We start from the raw sequence: 17,827 nt of genomic DNA, 5'->3' as shown, positions 1-17,827 counted from the left end.
CGGATGACACAAAGCTGGGTGGCAGTGTGAACTGTGAAGAGGATGTTAGGATGTTACAGGGCGACCTGGACAGGTTGAGTGTGTGGGCAGATGTGTGGCAGATGCAGTATAATATAGATAAATGTGAGGTTATCCACTTTGGCGGCAAAAACAAGGGGGCAGATTATTATCTCAATGGGGTTAGGTTAGGGGGAGGTGCAGCGAGACCTGGGTGTCCTTGAAAGTTGGCATGCAGGTACAGCAGGCAGTGAAGAAAGCTAATGGAATGTTGGCCTTCATAACAAGAGGATTTCAGTATAGGAGTAAAGAGGTTCTTCTGCATTTGTACAGGGCTCTGGTGAGACCACATCTGGAGTATTGTGTACAGTTTGTTTCCTAATTTGAGGAAGGACATCCTTGTGATTGAGGCAGTGCAGCGTAGGTTCACGAGATTGATCCCTGGGATGGCGGGACTGTCATATGAGGAAAGATTGAAAAGACTAGGCTTGTATTCACTGGAGTTTAGAAGGATGAGGGGGTATCTTATAGAAACATATAAAATTATAAAAGGACTGGACAAGCTAGATGCAGGAAAAATGTTCCCAATGTTGGGCGAGTCCAGAACCAGGGGCCACAGTCTTAGAATAAAGGGGAGGCCATTTAAGACTGAGGTGAGAAAAAACGTTTTCACCCAGAGAGTTGTGAATTTATGGAATTCCCTGCCACAGAGGGCAGTGGAGGCCATGTCACTGGATGGATTTAAGAAAGTTAGATAGAGCTCTAGGGGCGAGTGGAGTCAACGGATATGGGGAGAAGGCAGGCACGGGTTATTGATAGGGGACGATCAGCCATGATCACAATGAATGGTGGTGCTGGCTCGAAGGGCCAAATGGCCTCCTCCTGCACCTTTTTTCTATGTTTCTATGTCTCTAAAAGTGAGCCAAGTCTTCTTAATTGGTCTATGTTTCCATATCGTTATCCTCCATTTAAAAATTGTGGTGATTCAAAAGTCTTCTATATTATACTTTAGATAATTATAACCCCTAATGAATCGGAGACAGTCTGTTGATATCCCAATACCCACATTCCAATCCCAGATTGTTGGGATCAAATTCCACACCTTTAGTCCCTGTATTGTGCACACAGTGCTTAAACCCCCTTTGTAAATATATCAGTTGTTTATTTCTAACCTGAGGTTAATGACAGAGTTAGATGACCAAACTGAAAACTAGTGACACAGAAGCTAATATTAGAATCAGAACTTCTGCAACCTTCTCAGACACGGAATACTGTTCAGAAGAAACTGATTGGTTCATTGGCGGTCACGGTGGCACAGCGGTAGAGTTGCTGCCTTACAGCAAATGCAGCGCCGGAGACCCAGGTTCGATCCCGAGTACAGGTGCGGTCTGTACAGAGTTTGTATGTTCTCCCCGTGACTTGCGTGGGTTTACTCTGGGATAATCGGTTTCCTTCCACACTCCAAAGATGTAGAGGTTTGTAGGTTAATAGGCTTGGTAAATGTAAAAATTGTAGGATGAAAGGCCTGTTTCCGCACTGTATGTCTAAACTAAATCACCTGTAATGATTCCTTTAAAGAGAAAAGTAGTTAATCCCATTTCTCCTCTTCCCACATATCCCTGTAATTTTGTCTGTGTATCCACCCACTTCCTCTGTGGAGCCTGCTACTAAATTAGTAAATCAGCCATTCAGCTGATGGCAATTTAACAAAATATTTCCTTCAAATGCAAACTATGTTTTGACAACACAGTCAGCTAGTGAGTTATGAGGGGTGAGTTATGACACAACAAATCATTCATTGCCGAATGGGAAGAGTTAATTTGCTCAGAAAAGAGTCAGATTGAGCAGAGGAAACAAAAAATATTTCAATTTCTCCAAAGAAAGTTTGCTGCATATAAATTGTGCATAAAATTGATCTGTTACTTGTAGCAGTGAGCACTAAGCTTGATTGACTGGGGATTTTGCCAACTATCTCCACTCTGGCAATGTCTCAAAATGCAGGTTTTTTTTTTTAAAAGGGGGAAAAGATAGCAAACTGTCTCAACATCAAATGCATTCAGGGCCTTTCCGAAAAACTAACCTGTATAATTCCTAAATTATTTAAACACAAAATAGAGTAAAGTCCAGAGAATGTTTACACATGACATTAATAAGTAAAGTTAGACAGAAGCTGCTTCTTTTGCCTGGGCCTAAACATTGATATCCCCTTGCCAAATATTTCAATGAATCAGTAAGTTACTTGCTGTGAAACTTGGGAATTAATAATCACTGATATGTTTTAATGATAGTTTTGCCAATGTCAGGTACAATCTGCTAATGTCATCAAATAATGAAACATTGTTTCCGATTGCAGCAATCTGGTGAAAAATCAATTGAAAAGCTGTCTGGATGGCTGGTTTTCAATTACATACATATTGCTCCTGGAGTAAGACAAGTTCTTCACGTCAAAGTAATTTACCTCTCGGGCTAGCTATCAGTTAAAATAGTGAAGGTAGAAAGGAGAAATGCTGGAGGGTGGGGAGAAGAGGCAGGCAGATGCAGAGAAAGATAATGAAATGAAACATCGCCCATTCCTTCTCTCCAGAGATGCTGCCTCACCCGCTGAGTTACTCCAGCATTTTGTGTCTACCTATAATGAAATAGAACATTGTTTCAATGTGGGGAAAAAGACAGTGCTGGAGTAACTCAGCAAGTCAGGCAACATCTCTGGAGGACATGATTAGGGGATGTTTCAGGTCAGGGCCCTTCTTCAGACTGATTGGTCTTTTTTTTTTTGCTAACCAGCACCTGCAGTTCCTTGTGCTTCCGTGTTTCAATGTGATCCAATTCTTCTTTGTAAATTATATTATGAAGCATAATTTCCAATAAATACAGCATCCAATTGTTCGGAAATGCTGATGGATCAGGCTCACTCATTAGGCTAGAGCATGAACCAGGGCTCGAGATTGTGAGTGGAGTGTGCAGTGTAGGTTCACACTCCATAGTGCAGCCAGACGGGGTCAGGAACAGCAGGGGGTCAATTTGAAACACACACACTGAAGCTCACTAGGTTCTATCTCTTGCTCCCTTTAAACTCACATGGTTCACAGGAATTTTAAACATGTACAGTTTTTGTTCCTCAAGCAAGTTGCAGCCTCCTAGAATTGTACCTCATTTCCAGGACCACTTCTATGAATACCTCCATAATCAAGTTTGTTGCCCCTGCTATGTTACCCAAAAAAAGTGTTCCAAGATACCATGAAATGATTGAAGAAATAATTTTATTTCTCATCTAAATACAAAAAGTTCAATTGCCACACACTCTTGCAATATCCAACTCTACATAACATCACCACTCTCCATCCCTCCACTAAATTGTCCCAAATCCTAAATTGTCACTGTTTATTCTTATCTGGGACTGGAAGGGTAGAAACTTCTGCCAAATCACCATTGGAAAGATCCAAGTCAGTCTTCAGTCCCCGACACAAACTGCTTTCCATCACCACTGACTCTATCCCTCTGACAAATGTCTGAAACCAAAGCTAATGTTTAAGCCTAGTGTCATATTTGACCCCACAGTGAGCTAGGGCCTCCCATTTCCATCTCTGTAACAGGATGAAATCCGTTGCTGCCCAACTTCTTTGATGATAAAACCTTCATTCGTGCTTTATTGCCTCCAGATTTGACAATTCTATTGCATTCCATCATTCAATACTCCATAAACCTTTTGTGCCCATGTCCCAAGCTGCAAGGTACTATTTACCCATCGCCCCTGCACTGGTTTCTAGTTAAGCAATAACTCAATTTTCAGTTCCAAATTTTGTCTTCACACCCCACCCATCCTTATTACTGTAATCCACAGCCCTACAATGCTTGGATATATTGTACACTATCAATATTAGCTTCTTGATCCAATTTTCATCTACAAATGGCAACTTTATATTTGATATTAATGATTAGCACATGAAAATGACATTTTGAATGCTCAACAAACCATATGCAAACTAGGTGTCAGATTTCTTAAACTTAGCAAAACAGGCTTGAACATTTATGTGGAAGAGCACAGGAACTATTATTTGTACAAAGATCACAATGTACAGGAGGGGCAGATCTATACACACTGTTGGAAAATGCTGCAAAACTGGGTTGTGTTCCAACTTTGGCACTGTGTCCAAAAATAGATAACACATAAAGTACCTCTGGCAATTTCATGACTGGGTAAGACACTGGCAAGCTTTGTTGTGCCCGATAGAAAAAAAATCATGTATGAACCTCAATGGATTTGAAACAGGATATTAACAATTGCTGCAGATACTGGAAACCCGAAATATGAATAAAACATGGGCATATCTGCGGGTCAGGCAGCATCTGAGAAGAGATAAACAGAGTTAATGGTTCAGGTTGATAACCTTTCGCCAAAACCAGGAGAAGTTAGAAATCAAACACCAAGTTACAAAGTGGGAGAGGGAGGGAAGAAAGCAAAAGATCTAGAAAGTGAATGATGCAAAGGTTGTTGGTGCCAGAGAAGCAGCTGACCCATCTGCAAGAGGCGCAAATAAAAGGAGACTAATGAGAACAGAGGAGGGGAAACAAACAATGCTAGAATTGTGAAATTCAATACAATTGCTGGAAATATGAGAATGAGAAAAAAGTTTCAATTATTCTTACTCACCCTAACCCAACCCACTCTGAAATTGCAACCCTCCAGTCTCCAAGGAAAACACAATCATCAATTCTATTGACAAAGACTTGTTTGACATATTTCCTCAGGGGCCAAACATGAACTCTCAGGCACCTGCTGATGCCTTCAACTGGAACATGACCCCACCACTAAATCTCTCCCAGACAGATAGACATTGGCCTAACTTCGTCAAAGATCTCCAGCCTTATCACCCAACAGCAGAGCTTGCTTTGCCCTCCTCCAAGCTGGAGTGACATTTCAAAACCATTGTTTCAGCCTGGTCAAACCCATAGAACTAATTTCTTCCCCTTTCCCAATACCTTTCTACCTACAAAGGTCTCGCTGGTTCACCATTCTAGCTACATCTAGCTAGTGTTGTGGTGTGGCGGCGCCTAACAGCAGTGGCTCGACCGCAGTCCGCCTGTCTTTTTTTAATTTTTGTCTCATTGAATGTATGTTTTTAATTCTAGTTTTTATTATTTTTTAGCTGTGTATATGTGGGGGTGGGGGAACCATTTAATCTCTTCCCTGTACGGGGGACCCGACTTTTTCACTGTCGGGTCTCCAGTGTCGTTGGGCCTAACATCGTGGAGCCGGCGGTGGCCTCCTGCCGGAACCAACCCAAGGGTTCCTGTCGCGGAGCCTGCGGACTCGCCATCGCGGTGCTGACCGCCTTCAGAGAGGGTGGAGCTGTGGTGGCGCGCAGCTGCAACCCGACTCCGGAACTTCGGAGGCTCCGCCCACAGTCCCGGTGGACAGGAGCATCGGGAGCTCGCAGGTCCCTGGTGGGAGACCGCTTTTCGGAGCTCCTGCAACGGCAACTTCTCCCGCCGGAACCACGGGGTTTAAATGACTCGGAGCGGGGCCCAACATCGCCCGCCGTGGCTTAAATGGCCGCGGGACTTACCATCGCCCGCCGGGGGCTATAACATCGGGAGCTCCAGTCGCCTCGACGCTGCAGTTGGACTGCTTGACCGTGGGAGAAGAACAAAGGGAAGAGATAAGACTTTGCCTTCCATCACAGTGAGGAGGTGTTGGAGATTCACTGTGATGGATGTTTGTGTAAACTGTGTTAAGTGTGTGGCTTGGTGTTTTTTGCAATGTTAAGACTGTAGAAATGCAATTTCGTTCAAACCAAGCTGTTTGAATGACAATAAAAGGAATTCTATTCTATCAACATGCACTCCTTCTCACAGCACCCTCCCATGCAACTACAGCAGAAACAACTACACTTTTATCTCTTTCCCACCATCCAGTAATTCAAACAACTCATCCAGATGAAGCAGCAATTCATTTGCACTTATTTTCCTATTTTGTCGTCAATGATGTAGGCCCTCTGCAACTGATTTCACAGCATTTTACTTTGTAATTCAGTGTTTCACTTTTTTGCTAAATATGGTGTACATTGCAGGCTCATATCTCCTGTCCTTTGTTGAGTCATCCTATCAGCAAAGCCCCTCCCCCAGGAATGGACTGTTCCTCGGACAGATAATATTCTCAGACAGAAGTGGTGTGCGGCTCTGGGAGCATCAAGGGAGAAAATGCCTTAAGAATGAGGAAAAAGATTAAAAGTAACAACATAGAATCCCGTTTTGCTCCCTCAGTAGGATCATGCGTTAGCCCCGGGGGGGGGGGGGGGGGGGGGGCAGGTCGTCCCTCACTGAGCTCTTAATGTTCCCTCGTTCTTTGCTTTAATTTATTACCTTCCACTGGAAAATCATGGGTGGGGACTACATCTTTTTTTTATGATGCAGCAAAACAGCAATGCACCAACGATTAAATCCTATAAAAAGTTCTCCATGAGACGCAGATTCTGCGTTTCTTCTTTTTCAACGGCATGGTACACACTTCGACGTTAGTCTTGGTGACAAGACATACATTTTAATGGAATGGTCGCTGCGTCTCTAGGACCGATATTGAACTACAAGCTCGTATCAAAAGTTGTGACAAACATGAACAATGTATCTTTGCTTCACGGCCACCTTAGCACAAGACATGCAAGAAAGCCTTGTCTCCTTGAGTGCCCCAGGCACAGCAACTCTCTCATGACAAATTTTAATCACGATCATGTTAAAAACAAAAAAAAATGTTAGTTAAAAATAATCCTTCAACAAAGACGTGCAATGCAAGTATATTAATCGGAATGCAGGCTTGTGATCTCACCCTTTTGGAACTTCCCACCAGTATCCGCAGAACAATTAATCATCCTTCACGGACTGAGATATATACATAAAATCCAGACTTTGTATAAAGCAAAGTGCTCTGCAAACTTGAATACATATACTATTCGTGCGTTTGGTATTTAAAAACGGGACCTTCACTGCTGTCGAGTTATCTGGTGCAAAGATTTGATTTTACATCTGGAGTCAGCACTACGGACTCTGCGCATTGACCTTCTTCCAATGGGTTTTTCTTTCTGGCCGGGATTAAGATTCCCTGCAGATACAGAAACTTTGTAACTAAACGCGCTTGCACTTTGGGTGCAACAAAGCTTGTCAGTGTCTTACCCAGGCTGGAAGGCTCTTGTTTATCCTTTTCCTGGTGACGGTCTCTTCGTTCTCCAAGAAGTGCAAGCTGTCCCTCAGTTTGTTCCACTTGCTCTCCCTCCGCATTTTCCAGCCCATCCACAGTATCAGTCCGAAAACCAGAAAACTCACACTCAACCCGAAGTAGCCGGTCAGATAAATCGGCATGAGCCACAGGAGTGTTTTACCAAACCGAGTGAACAGTGCCATCATGTCGGTGACCGCCTGCTTCGGAACCGCGGCTTCCTCGGGGCTTGTGCCACCCGGGGCCGGCGCCCCCTCCTCGCGAGCGCTGGGGTTCGGCTCCATGAGGTAAATTTTATTTTGCTTTTTTGCAATTGAACGACGAAAAAGATAAAAGGGGGAAAAAAAGAAAACTCGGCATACAATTAAAAAAAAAAAAGTAGACTGATTCAGTGAAGGACGCTGACAGTCATCTCAGCGCGAGCAGCTGCCGTGCCTTTCCCACCTCCGCAGAGAAGCCGCGCTCCGGCGTTGCAGCGAGATGGCAGCGTCGCGCGGTCGCGGAAGGAGCTGGCCACAGAGCTGGCCCACCGCTTGTCAGCGGGAAGGAAGAAGTGAACCTCACTTCTCGTCCCTCCCACTTATATAGCCCTTGCCTTTTCCTGGAGGGCGTTGCTGGTGTCTGCATCCTCACTGCATCCTTCACTCAGATTATCTGCACTGACTCTTTTCTCATTTTTTGGTGAATTAAGACGTGCTTGCACATTTCAGTTCGATCAACACTTTCAACGCTATAAAAAAAAGCCCCACTTCGAGGAAACTATTTAATTCATCGCGCAGAACGGTCACTTTGATGAGGACCTTGCTTTCGCCAGTGTGGGGTTTTCTTTGTCTCGATCTAAAAAGTTTAGTTCCGAACTGCCGAGCGGACCCTCTAGCCTCCACATTCACCCGATTCGATTGAACTTCCGTCATATCCGTTCAGTGTTGGGCGCAGTTTTTATATTAAATATCAGTGCCATCTTGTTCCCACGCACTTTTGTATAGTTTTGAAAACTGACCTGCGGGGCTGTCAAAGGCAGGCAGCTGAACCAAGACACCGAGTACTATGTCAGGCATCACACCGCCAGATAGAAAGCCGCCTCAAGTAACTTACCTGCTTGCCACGTTAAATAGCAGCATATTTATTCACTATAGATTCGTTGTGAAATATTACTGAGGAATTCCAGTTTTCTTTGCATGTTTATAGCGTCGTCAATACCCCTAAAGGAAGTGGCACACGCACCAAACGTGAAATAGTGCATTGATCCCACGTGTGTGGGAGAGGGAATTTCACTATCAGGCAACGAAATTCACCCAAATAGATCAATATCCATTCAACTCGTTTAATTTCAATCTTGCCGAATACTTCAAATGTTGTTCCAGATCACGATTCATTTATAGCAACATTTCCCTGTTGCCATGTACATGTCCAGTGCAATTTTGTTGCTAGTTAATCCTGCTGAAAAAAAAGTTTAGGACTGTTTGGAGTCTAGACTGGGCAATGTTCAGGGACCTGATTGAATACGCCACCTTCGTTACAGACTTCATAAAGAAATGTGTGGAGGACTGCATTCCAACAAAAACTTTCTGAGTGTTTCCCAATCCGAAGCCTTGGATGAACTATGAGATCCGCACTCTTCTGAAGACCAGACACCGGGCATTCATGTCTGATGATACAGTGGTCTACAAGAAGTCCAGATACGACCTTGGTAAGGCCATCAAAAAGGCCAAAAGGAACTTCTAAACTGGAGGATGAAACAGATGTTCGGCAGCTGTGGCGGGGCCTGAATACCATCACCTCCTACAAGGCGAAACCAGGAGGCAGCTCGAATGTCGGCGAAACATCACTCCCTGGCGAGCTCAATGCGTTTTACGCACGCTTTGATAGGGAGAATACTGATGTGCCTTCCCGAGCCCCCATTTGCTGAGATGGTATTTCTGTCACGGTCACAGAGGTCAACATCATAAAATCCTTCAGAGGGGTGAACCCCGGAAAAGCACCTGGACCTGATGGTATACCCGGTCGTGTAAAAACCTGTGCGGACCAACTGGCTGGAGTTTTTACGGACATTTTCAACCTCTCACTTCTGAGGTCTGAGGTCCCCACCTGCTTTGAAAGGGCATCAATAATACCGGTGCCCAAGAAGAGCAAGGTGACGTGCCTCAATGACTATCGCCCAGTGGCACTAACGCCGGTGGTGATGAAGTGCTTTGAGAGGTTGATCATGGTGCAAATCAACTCATACCCCGACAAGAACCTGGACCCACTGCAGTTCGCTTACCGCCACAACAGATCAACGGTGGATGCGATCTCCCTGGCTCTCCACTCCGCTCTGGACCACTTGGACAACAAAAACTCATATGTCAGGCTGTTATTCATTGATTACAGCTCGGCGTTTAACACCATCATCCCCTCCAAGCTGGTTACCAAGCTCGCAGAACTGGGTCTCTGCGCACCCCTCTGCAATTGGATCCTCGACTTCCTCATTCACAGACCACAGTCTGTCCGTATTAGTGGAAATGTGTCATCCTTGATATCAATCAACACGGGAGCACCTCAAAGCTGCGTGTTCAGCTGTACTCACTCTATACTCATGATTGTGTAGCTGGACATAGTGCGAACTCCATCATCAAGTTCGCTGACGACACCACTGTTGTGGGACGTATCACTGATGGAGATGAGTCAGAGTATAGAAGTGAGATCGACCGTTTGACCAAATGGTGCCAGCACAATAACCTGGCTCTCAACACCAGCAAAACCAAGGAACTGATTGTGGACATTGGAAGGGGTAGGATGGGGACCCACAGTCCCGTTTATATAACCGGGTTGATGGTGGAGAGGGTCAAGAGCTTCAAATTCCTGGGCGTGCATATCTCTGAAGATCTCTCCTAGTCTGAGAACACTGATGCAATTATAAAGAGAGCACATCAGCGCCTCTACTTCCTGAGAAGTTTACGGAGAGTCGGTATGTCAATGAGGACTCTCTCGAACCTCTACAGGTGCACAGTAGAGAGCATGCTGACCGGTTGCATCGTGGCTTGGTTCGGCAATTTGAGCGCCCAGGAGCGGAAAAGACTGCAAAAAGTTGTAAACACTGCCCAGTCCATCATCGGCTCTGACCTCCCTACCATCGAGGGGATCTATCGCAGTCGCTGCTTCAAAAAGGCTGGCAGCATCATCAAGGACCCACACCATACTGGCCACACACTCATCTCCCCGCTGCCATCAGGTAGAAGGTACAGTAGCCTGAAATCTGTAACATCCAGGTTCAGGAACAGCTGCTTCCCCACAGCCATCAGACTATTAAACACAACAAAAATCTGAACATTGATAGCCCGTTGCACTTTATCTGCTTATTTATGTGTGTGTGTATATCTTATATCTATATTACTAAATCTCTGTTCTTGACCGCTTTTGGCCTTCTGTGCTGCGATTTCCGAGAGAACGCCACCACCTACGACCGTCATTTTTGGCCACCTCGCTCAGAGCCCCCCTCCGCCGCATGTGTGCTGAGGATTTTTTCCGTCGATGAAAAATGGCAGAGATATTAATGTTTTTACAAAATTCCCCATTCTCTCTGCTGCCCCTGCTGGAGGGAGGGGGAGGGACTATAAAACCAGGAAGTGGTGTGCCTCAATCAGTCTCTGCAAGTGGTGTTCCTCAATCAGTCTCTGCAAGTGGTGTGCCTCAATCAGTCTCTGCAAATGGCGTGCCTCAATCAGAGCTCTGAATAACACTGAACAAATGTCTCCACAGCTGTGAGTACCCATAATGTGGTTTGAAAATGAAAATATGGTTAGTTTGAGGGGAAAAAAGCACTGCCTGCAAATGGTTGTTTGGGTTGAAGTAAAAAGACACCCCCTCTCTCTCTCTCCCCTCTTTCTCCCCACCTCTCTCTCTTTCCCCCCGTCTCTCTCCCTCTCTCTCTCCCCTCCTCTCTCTCTCCCCCTCCCCATCACCCCCCCTCTCATCTTCCCCCTCCTCCCTCCCTCCCTCTCTCCCCCCCTCTCCTCTCCCACCCCTCCTCCCCCCTTTCTCTCTAACCTCTTTTTCTCCCTCTCCTCCCCTCCCCTAAACCCCTCCACACACCCCCTCCTCACCCCCCTCTCGCCCCTCCATCACCCTCCCTCCCTCCCCTCCACACCCCCTACCCTCCCTACCTCTCCCTCACCCCCTCTCTCTCCCCCTCTCCTCCCATCCTCCCCCACCTTTCCCCCCTCACCCACCCTCCCTCTTCTCCTCCTCTCCACCCCCCATCCCTCTTGCCCCTCTGTCTCTCTCTCTGTCTCTGCCCCTTCTCTCTCTGCCCTCACTCTCTAACCCCGCCCCCCCCCTCCCTCTCTAGATGTGACTGCAAGTTGGGGGCTATGCGTCAGTAGATAGGGTGGTTATGGGGTAAAAGGAGCAAATTAATAATATTAATATATCAAGGGGTGTAATTAGCGTGAGTGCGGGGGGGGGGGGAGGGATAGTTAGTGTGTGTGACGCTGCATGCCGCCTCACCCCCCCCACAACCGCACGTTGGGGGAACAGACCCAATGGGTCTGCACTTGGTCTAGTATCTTCTATATTACTAAAAGTCTGTTCTTGACCGGTTTTGGCCATCTGTGCTGTGATTTCCGAGAGAACGCCGCCACCTACGGCCCTCATTTTTGGCCACCTCGCTCAGAGCCCCCCTCCGCCGCATGTGTGCCAAGGATTTTTCCCGTCGATGAAAATTGACAGAGATATTAATGTTTTTACAAAATTCCCCATTCTCTCTGCTGCCCCTGCTGGAGGGAGGGGGAGAGACTATAAAACCAGGAAGTGGTGTGCCTCAATCAGTCTCTGCAAATGGTGTGCCTCAATCAGTCTCTGTAAGTGGTGTGCCTCAATCAGAGCTCTGAATGACAAATGTCTACAGCACTGTGAGTACCCTTAATTTGGTTTGAAAATGAAAATATGGTTAGAGGTAAAAAAGCACTGCCTGCAAATGGTTGTTTGGGTTTGGGTTGAAGTAAAAAGGCACTTTCTCTCTTCCCCTCCTCTCTCTCTCTCCCCCCTCTCATCTCCTCTCCTCCCCTCCCCCTCCTCTCCCCCCCCCCCCGTCCTCTCTCCCCCCTCCTCTCCTCCCCTCCCCCCCCCCGTCCTCTCCCCCCCTCTCCTCTTCTCCCCCCTCTTTTTCTCTCCTCCCCTAAACCCCCCTCCCCTCCAGACACCCCTACCCCCTTCCCTCCCTGCTCCCCACCGCCCCTCTCAGCACCCCTCTCTCCTCCCCCCTCTCCCCTCCATTAGCGTGAGTGCGGGGGTGGGTAGTTAGTAGTTAGACGCTGCATGCCGCCCCCCCCCCACAACCGCACGTTGGGGGAACAGACTCAATGGGTCTGCACTTGGTCTAGTATATATATATATATATATATATATATATATTCAATGGTATATGGTCACACTGATCTGTTCTATATTTATTTATGCCTACTATATTCTGTTGTGCTGAAGCAAAGCAAGAATTTCATTGTCCTATCTGGGACACATGACAATAAACTCTCTTGAAATACAAAACAGAACATGTGGGGGGATTAGCAGGTCATGAAGCACCCTTTAATGTTTTAGGTCTGAAATTGTTCATCAGAATTGGGAAGGAAAAATATGTAAGTTAGTTTTCAGTAGATGTGGAGGAGGAATGTGTAGAACAAAGAGGACATCCGTGATAGACATAGGCTGAATTGAAATTGCTTAATCAGGACTGTTATCAGCACATTAAGCAACTAGGCCTTTGTAATGAGTTTGTTAATGTGGAACTTGCCCAGCAGCTTTGAGAACATGCAAGTAGGTACAGGACACTTTGTTGAGGAACTCCTGTAGAGATGTCTGAGGACCAAATGATGGACTTCCAATTACCAGTTATCTTCCTTTATGCAAGGTATGCCTCCAACCATTGTCAAAAAACACATAAAGTGCTGGAGCAACTCGGCGGGTCAGGGGGTATCTCTGGAGAACATGGATAGGTGACATTATGGGTTGGGATCCTTCTGCAGACTCCAACCATTGGATTGTCTTCTGTTTAATACCCAAAAGCTTTGACTGGCATGAATGCTTTTTGTTTGGGATTTCCATATCTGATTGTGGATCTAGGTAAAGGCTGTGTAATCTCTGTGCGTCATATGTAACATCATCTGAAGACTAACCTGCACAATCATCAGATTAAATTCAAGAATTTGCAAAATGCCTTTAGGTGAAATTCAAATGTTAATATTCAATGCAAATCTGATTTGGATCACATTAGGTATATATTTAAAAGTAGACCTAGTTTCTATTTACAAACAATGATATTTTGCACAATTTTAGATACTGAAATATGGGGAGACAGAAAGAGCAGCTGGCACTAATTTACAATTCTGCAATATGGTTACTCCACATGAAAACTACTGCCATTGCCTGCTCAGTAAATATTGTAGTTGAGAATTATGTCCAACAATGCTGACTGTTCGCAACTACTTGTGAAATAAAATATTTTCCCAATTGCACTTTTTGCTTGTTTTGAACCCTGCAAGATACTGAAAAATACATAAATAATGGAAAGCCTGGATAGAGTGGATGTGGAGAGGATGTTTCCACTAGTGCGAGTCTATGACCAGAAGGAACATCCTAAAAATAAAAGGATGTACCTTGAGAAAGATTAGGAATTTATTTTCAGAGTGGTGAATCTGTGGTATTCATTGCCACAGACAGTCGTGGAGGCCAAGTCATTGGGTATTTTTAAAGTGGAGATTGAGAAGATTGTTGCTTAGTAAGGGTGTCAAAGGTTACAGGGAGAAGGAAGAGAATATGGTTGAGAGGGAAAGATAGATCAGCCATGATCAAATGATGGAGCAGACTCAATGGGCAAAATGCCCTAATTCTGCTTCTATGGCTTATGAAAGCTCATTTATGTGGTTGAGTTCATTGACACATTTTCAATTGGACCAAAGACATGAAAGGCTGTTACAATCTCTACCCCTTTATCAGACTCCTTCAATCGCTTCTGTATGGATTTTTCAGAGTATAGTAAATGTTTGAAATAGGTCAAGCTTGTTGTTGAAATCTTCCATTTATCGAATTTCGACCAATTTGATTAGTAATCTATAATGTACCAATTGTATGTTCAGGCTGAAACTTGCCCTTCACAACTTTGGAATTCTTATGCACTCACTCTCCGATGGCCCTCATTTCATGGGTTTTGTTCTTATTCTCTCTCCACTTCCTCCATCAAATGGAAGCCCTCCACATTCTATCCCAATGACATCACTCATTCACAGATATTCCATTTGTCCTGTCCACCCCCACTTTGTAAGTCAAATTTTTATTTTCTGCCAGTTCTGACAAAATCTTCAACCTAAGGGCAGTACAGTGGCGCACTAGTCTTAGTTGCTGCCCAACAGCTCTTGCAGCGGTAGAGAGCCGGGTTCGATCCTGTCTGTACGGAGTTTGTACGTTCTCCCCGTGGGTTTTCTCAGAGATTTTCGATTTCCGCCCACATTCCAAAGACGTACAGGTTTGTAGGTTAATTGGCTTGGGTTTGCATCCATAGTATAAGTGTAAATTGCCCCTAGTGTGTGTAGGCTTGTGTTAATGTGCAGGGATCGCTAGTCGATGCAGACTCGGTGGGCTGAAGGGCCTGTTTCCATGCTGTATCTTTAAACTAAACCAAGTGGTTAAGTTTTTCTCTCAACAGATTCGGATCGAAATGCTGTGTGTTCCAGCCCATTCCATTTTTTTTTATTTCAAATTTCCAGCAACTGCAAATTATTCATTTTTCACTGACCATTTGTTTGCACAATTCATAACTTGCTACCTTGTTTCTACAGCTGCAGTCCCCTGGCAGTGATGTTCCTGAACCCTGTTCTGCACACTGCAGTGCCATTTATTCAACTCCAGCTTGAATTGCACCAACTCTAAGAATTCCTGCCAAGCTTGGAGGTTTAGTTTGGAATTAAAGGAAAGGTCTGCTTTATGTCTTTGGTGGCTTGATTTGCCATAACATAGTTGGAAGTTGATTATTTTTATTGCGTCAGGCCGTCAACATGCAGTAGTGCCCAGCATAAAAGTGCTTGAAATCTTACTTTATTAACCAAGTATGTTTTGCAATATACAAAGAATTTAATTTGCCAAGTCAGTCATACAAATAAAAAGCAACAGAACACACAAAATACGTTTTAACATAAATATCCACCACAGTGACTCCTCCACATTCTTCACTGTGATGGAAGGCAAAAAAAAAAGTTCAATCTCTTCCCTTCTTTGTTCTCCCGCGGTCGGGGGCCGTAAGCCTTACGTTGTCGGGGGGATCATACTGCCATATGACGAGCCCTCCTCGTCAGCTCCCCCGTGCCAGTGATCTGACCCCAGGTCGGGGCTGGTTGAAACCTTCTGTGTCGTTGGAGCTCCAGGCATCTACCCGAGACTGCGAGCTCCCGATGGTGAAATACGCAGGCCGCGGTTGGAGCGTCGATCCCAGGCAAGGGATCGGCTCCGATGGTAAGTCCACGGCCCCGCGGTGGGGTTCAAAGTCCGTCCCGAGCGAGCCCGCCAGCTCCACGATGTTAGGCCGCAGAGCGACCGGAGATACGACCCGGAAAACAATCGCATCTCCGGCAAGGTAAGAGATTGAAAAAAAGTTTCCCCCGAACCCCTTCCTCTCCCACACATAAAACAAACCAGAAAACATTTACACAAACTTTTAAAACGTACTAAAAATAACAAAAATAGACGAAAAAAGACTCCAGTTCAAAAAAATCTTTATTTTAACAAGAAAATAAATATCATTGCGTTCACAGGTTTTTGGGTTGTAAAAATAAACAAATCAATTATTCCATGATACATTGATTATCTGCTGGCATCTCATTTTCAGTATTATAATTTTTCTAAACATTACATAGAAACACAATGAATAAAAATAGCCTTTATACATATAAATACAATGAAATAGAAATAAGCTATAACATTTTGTAGAACAATGCGGATAAATGAATTACAGTCACCAATGATGGGTTTGAAGGGAGTTGATGAAACATTTGGAAATAAGAAATTAACACCACATTGAGACCACACCTGGAGTGCAGTGTGCAGTTTTGGTCTAATTTGAGGAAGGACATTCTTGCTATTGAGTGTAACATAGGTTCACGAGGGTTAATTCCCGGGATGGCAAGACTGTCATATGATGAAAGAATGGAGTGACTGGGCTTGTATTCACTTGAATTTAGAAAAGATGAGAGGGGATGTATATATATAGCCGTTCTCCCTAGGTTCTTGGCCAAAATTTATCACCTAAAAAAACCAGCCAATCTAATAATTTCTCTTCATCGTGCAAGTTGACTGGAACATGACGACACTATGCGAAAACACTTATAATAAAGTTATGTGTCCCGAGGTTGCAAAATGACTTTACAGAATACTTGAAGAAGGGTCTCGACCCGAAACGTCACCTATTCCTTCGCTCCATAGATGCTGCCTCACCCACTGAGTTTCTCCAGCATTTTAGTCTACTTTACAGAATACTAGATACTTGCACAAATGTTTTAGGGAGAGAAAAAATCTCCCATTTGCTTTCTAGTCACGTGGTTGGATGCGAGAATAGATGTGTGATGTCCTTAATATTCACATCCAGATTAAAGAGGCCATTGGACAAGGTAGAGCCACTGTGCCTGTGGAACTGCCAATCAAGCAGGAATAAGCACTGTAAAGGGAGAAGAAAATGGTAAAGTATGAAACTTGCAACAGATGAAATGCAAGTTCTTCCTTGTATTTCACTCTCCTCTTAAATTCCAACCCAAAATAACCAATTAATGAGGAGGTCTGATATTAAATTAACATCGATGAATATAAAAGCACAGCCATCTCTGATTCAGTAGGCCCTACTCTCATGAGCCAGAAGATTCAGGGATTAAGTTCCATTCCAGAGACTTGTGCACTACTAATGGAGTGCTGCATCATAGTGATGCAATGTTCCAGATGAAACATTCAAATTAGGCTTCATCTATGCCCCTCGGCAGATATAAAAAAATAATACAAACCATTTTGAACAAGGGCATTAGAGGCATGTTGTGTTCAAACCAAAGTATATACATCTGACTCAGATGCAGTTTTGTACAAGATTTCTTCACATTCTCATGAACTTACAAAAAAAAAACTACATCCCATGGTTCACTTTTAAGGTGTGCTTACTATTGCAAAGGCATATATAACAGACAATTTGCATTAAGGATGGCGAGGTAAGAACCAGGGCTGCAGCTTCTTATCAATATCCATAACCCTATAGCAATTTACTTGCATGTGAACATTGATTGGGGCTTAATCTGTGCTGTGACACCCGCAAATTCATACACCTTGCCGATACTTACCATCTCAAATATGCAGTGACCATGGAGTTGTATACAACATGAATCAAAGCCCTGGAAAGGAAAAGGAAGATTTATAAAAATATAAAGTGTAAACACAGAGGCTATCACACAAATAGTGAGAAAAACAGGTAAATGTCAGAGAATGCTTCAAGTACACGTGAAAAACAGAATGAGGCGAATTATCAAATGGGAATGGGGGGGGGGGGGGGGGGGTTGGAGGAAAGAGAGAAGACCCAACGACAGGGATTAAAAAGAACAGCTAAGCAAGCTAATATTGGGC

The 17,827-nt window shown here is 44.6% G+C and overlaps 2 protein-coding genes and 1 long non-coding RNA gene across 14 annotated transcripts in view; 1 reads left to right on the top strand and 2 right to left on the bottom strand.

Moving 5' to 3' along the window:
* Positions 1 to 8,053, bottom strand: part of esyt1 (extended synaptotagmin 1) — a 79,411-nt gene extending 71,358 nt beyond the window's left edge. For both annotated transcript variants that reach the window (XR_004410510.1, XM_033015464.1), the window contains exon 1: positions 7,165 to 8,053. Coding sequence is in view for 1 of the 2 variants with exons in the window: in XM_033015464.1 (XP_032871355.1) it covers positions 7,165 to 7,491 (327 nt within the window). In the remaining variant the exon portion in view is untranslated. The remainder of the gene's footprint in view (positions 1 to 7,164) is intronic.
* Positions 1,461 to 16,543, top strand: LOC116968713. The gene is made up of 3 exons (XR_004410521.1): positions 1,461 to 1,472; positions 2,025 to 2,034; positions 16,440 to 16,543. It is a non-coding gene; the product is annotated as an uncharacterized LOC116968713 (long non-coding RNA).
* LOC116968711 (zinc finger CCCH domain-containing protein 10-like) overlaps positions 15,347 to 17,827 on the bottom strand; it is a 52,844-nt gene continuing 50,363 nt past the window's right edge. For 10 of the 11 annotated variants that reach the window (XR_004410515.1, XR_004410514.1, XR_004410517.1 and 7 more), the window contains 2 exons: positions 17,548 to 17,598; positions 16,640 to 16,883 (listed from right to left, as the gene is read on the bottom strand). Coding sequence is in view for 8 of the 11 variants with exons in the window: in XM_033015489.1 (XP_032871380.1) it covers positions 16,761 to 16,883; positions 17,548 to 17,598 (174 nt within the window). In the remaining 3 variants the exon portion in view is untranslated. Of the gene's footprint in view, positions 15,797 to 16,639; positions 16,884 to 17,547; positions 17,599 to 17,827 lie in introns of those variants that run through there. The other variant, XM_033015490.1, reaches the window with a different exon arrangement.

Source organism: Amblyraja radiata, chromosome 46, assembly GCF_010909765.2.
Source record: "Amblyraja radiata isolate CabotCenter1 chromosome 46, sAmbRad1.1.pri, whole genome shotgun sequence".
NCBI lineage: Eukaryota > Metazoa > Chordata > Chondrichthyes > Rajiformes > Rajidae > Amblyraja > Amblyraja radiata.
This window is presented reverse-complemented; position numbering and strand designations above follow the sequence as displayed.